The sequence below is a fragment of the Meriones unguiculatus genome, chromosome 10 (assembly GCF_030254825.1).
Source record: "Meriones unguiculatus strain TT.TT164.6M chromosome 10, Bangor_MerUng_6.1, whole genome shotgun sequence".
NCBI classification, from domain to species: Eukaryota; Metazoa; Chordata; class Mammalia; order Rodentia; family Muridae; genus Meriones; species Meriones unguiculatus.
Genome location: NC_083358.1, coordinates 42,947,478 through 42,950,706, shown reverse-complemented (window position 1 = coordinate 42,950,706; position 3,229 = coordinate 42,947,478). Strand labels below are relative to the sequence as shown.

Genomic DNA, 3,229 nt, shown 5'->3' with positions numbered 1-3,229 from the left:
GGTATTCGCCGCTGCGCCCGGCTCAGGCTCTTCCGGTAAGATAGGGGACTGATTCACCCGAGCCACACAGCATTTAACATTCCCCAGTTTCTCTGGAAGCACGGTGCTGTAAACTGAAGTCTCCACACTGTCCTCCGGAGCTAACCTCTAAGGAACCCCCAAATCAAAGGGTTAGCTTAAGCAACCTGAAGCAAAGAAATCGGGCCGGGCCCGGCCCCCTTCCCGCTCGGCACCCGGTCAAACCAGTTCCCGAGGCTTAGGGAGCGGCCGCCAGCAACTGACCCCTTAACCCTGCCCTTCCCCCACCAGGGAAGCAAGCCAGACGGCAGCGCGGTTCACACCGACGGTCTTTATTTTCCTAACCGACAAAAGCTAAAACGTCAGGCAGATGGGCGTTAGACACAACCCACCACCACAAAAGTAAACGGACTTTCTTAAACACGCTGGCAAGAAATTTCCTTTCCTGCCCGAAGAGGTCGTGTCCACCACAGCAACTGCGACCGGCCGCCCACCCTTCCCGAGGTGGTCCACGCCGGGCGATCAGTCTGGGCTGCCGCGTCCGGGGGTCTCAGGCACTCCACCCCGGACTGCAGAAAGATTTGCGTGGTCCAGTTCAGGCTCTCAGCCGAAGGCCGGCTCACCCACAGCAGCCTGTGGGGGCGAGGTGACTCAAGTAACTTCCCAGTCCCCAGGGCGGGTCCACACCCTGGCCTCCTCCCAGGCCCCACACCCACGCACGGCAACAGGAAGCACCCGCGTCTGTCCCATGACGCAACTCTGACCGCTTGCACAAGCGTGCCACTGGTAGGGGCCGAAACGCGTACGCCTGTTAAACGGCCTTGAAAGGGCAGCCCGGGCCCCGAGTCCGACCCTGAGATTCAAGATCCAGGTGTCCCTTATGCCAGCCACAGAAGGGACGGTCCTCTAACAGCACCTGCGGACGCACGTCCGGGAGCAGGCGCCCGCGCCCCAGCTCCTCAGTTCTTCCCCGGCGCTCTCGGCGGCGCGGGCCGCGGCTCTCCCCGGCCCCGCCGGCCCCCGCCTCTAGTGTGCGTTCTCGGCTCCGTGGCGCCGCTCCGAGTCCTCAGAAGGCCACCACGGCTCGCACCAGCACGCTGAGCATGCTGTCGGCCGGGCGGCAGGCCGGCGTGGCCTCGCACGTGGGGGGCGCCGGCGGGGGCACGGCGGGCCCACAGTTCAACAGGCTGGAGAAGCGCCTCTGCAGGACGCGGGCGAGGTTGGGGAAGGCGCCCTCGGCGGGCGCGGGGGTGAGCTGCGGAAGGCCCGGGCCCTCCGACGTCGCCTCCCTCCCCGCCTCCTCCAGGCGCGCTTTCTTGCTCGGGGCCGGTCCGGCCTCGGCGCCGTCGCTCAGGCTGCTGCTGCTGCGGCGCTTGCGGCTGCCCCTGGCGGGGGTCGGGTCGCAGCGCGCAGGGGGCTCGGGGGCCGGCGGCGCTTCCTCCTGCGTGTCCATGGGCTCCGGAGGCTGCTCGGCGTCGGGGCGCGCGGCTCTCGCTGCAGCCCCGGCTTCCCGCGGCGGGTGCAGGCGCGGGTCAAGGGCTCGGCCGGGCGGCGGGAACTCGGGCTGGTGGGCGTCTACCTTGGCCGAGAGGTAGAGCTCCCGAGCGCTGCGCATGACGAGCGACAGCTGCAGGCTCCGGTGGAGGCGCAAGCCGCCTCGTTGCATGCGGGAGTGGTACATCTTCCACACCGACAGGGTCATGATGCGCTGCGCTTCCTTCTGGACGTCCATGCTTGTTCGACGGGAGCGCAGAGGAGAGCCAGCAGCGGACCAGACGGGAGCTCCTACCCAGGCTATACGCCCCAAGCGGCAGAAACACTACTGGACGTCCCGGCGGGGGCAGCGTGCCCGAGCCTCTTAATATAGTCCGGGTGACGTCACGGAGACGCCACGCCCAATCAGAGGGCCTCATCCGGGCTTTCCGCGGTGGCTAGCGACGCCTTAAAGCAATAGGGGTAGATTTGTGCCTTGAAGGAAAAGGGCTTTAAGCCCCGGCAAGGAAGAATCCCCGCGGCCCTTTGAGACCCTAGGTTCTGGGTTCTCAGACCCAGCAGCGAGCCAGGCGATGAGGCCACCACGAGGAGGGTGATGGGTGCTAATCTTCCCACTGGAGTGGGAAAATCACCCAGCCTGGGGCACATTCCTCGAGGGCACTGTTCATCGCTCTACCAACAGCTAATTAATGTTTTCTGAACAGTAAAAACGCCGCTGCTTATTAAGCAGTCCCTACACTGCTGAGCTTTCTCTTTCTATTCAATGTCTCTGATCCCTCACCTTCACTCCGTAGAAGGGACAGTTAGGTCTGTTTCCAGATAAGAAAACTGAAGTAGTCACCTGGTCAGTGTTTACTAAACCAAAGATCACACTACGACGACAGGGGCCCTGAAGCCTCCAGACCTTCCAACTCCACCTTTCCGGACGTGGGTGGAGAGCGGGTCCACGCCGGCCGGCCCTGGAGGGAGCCACCGTGGCCACCGATACCGCGGCGCGGCTCCTATTCTCTTGCTCAGCGTTAAACTTTCCGTAACCGAGTGGCATGGAAGCCCCACGAGCAGAGGGCCTGCCGAGCGTCCCCGCATGGTGCAGTGTTCTGCCTTCACGTCCCGGGAAGCCGATGCTCGAAAAAGATGGCTCAGTGGGTAGATCCCACTTGCTGCCAAGTGTAACGACCTCAGCTCCATTCCAGGACCCACGGTACAAGAGATCAGGCACCTACCTGTAAGGTGCCTTCTGACACACACACACACACACACACACACACGCGCGCGCGCGCGCGCGCGCGTACTAAAGATCACACACATATATAGAGATACACAAAGAAAAGAGAAGAAAACGTCGGTTCAACCCCGCGCCACATGCCAAGAAGAAACTGATTCTAGTTGCAGTGGGGTAAAAAGTTCTAATATCCTGTTTCTTTTTTTTTTTTTTTTTTCTGTGCTGGCCCTTTAAGGAACACCCCTACACAAGCGGGCAGACTTCCCGCCACTGCAGCGGGCCGACTTCCCTGGCTAAATTTGGATGTGGTGACGTAGGGCGAAGCCGCGAACCACTTCCGAATGCCCATATAAAGATAAGGGCCGAAGCAGCGGGCTTCCGGGGCGGGGCCTCCGTCTTAGACCACACCCCCATCTCTGCTGCTTGGAGCCTCCGGAACTCGAATGCTGTACCGGTGGTTCGAGTGTGGTCGCTGGTGCCATTCTTTGGTGTCCT

General features: G+C 62.4%; 1 protein-coding gene across 1 annotated transcript; it reads right to left on the bottom strand.

The window, feature by feature from the left end:
* Positions 1-334: 334 nt before the first annotated feature.
* On the bottom strand, positions 335-1,896 carry Ier2 (immediate early response 2). The gene has a single exon (XM_021632175.2). The coding sequence runs from the start codon at positions 1,748-1,750 to the stop codon at positions 1,085-1,087; it is 666 nt and encodes a 221-aa protein (XP_021487850.1). The 5' UTR covers positions 1,751-1,896; the 3' UTR covers positions 335-1,084.
* Positions 1,897-3,229: the final 1,333 nt, after the last annotated feature.

Coding starts and splice junctions, on each gene's coding strand:
- Ier2 (XM_021632175.2), bottom strand. CDS start 1,750: ATGGACGTCCAGAAGGAAGCGCAGCGCATCATGACCCTGTCGGTGTGG.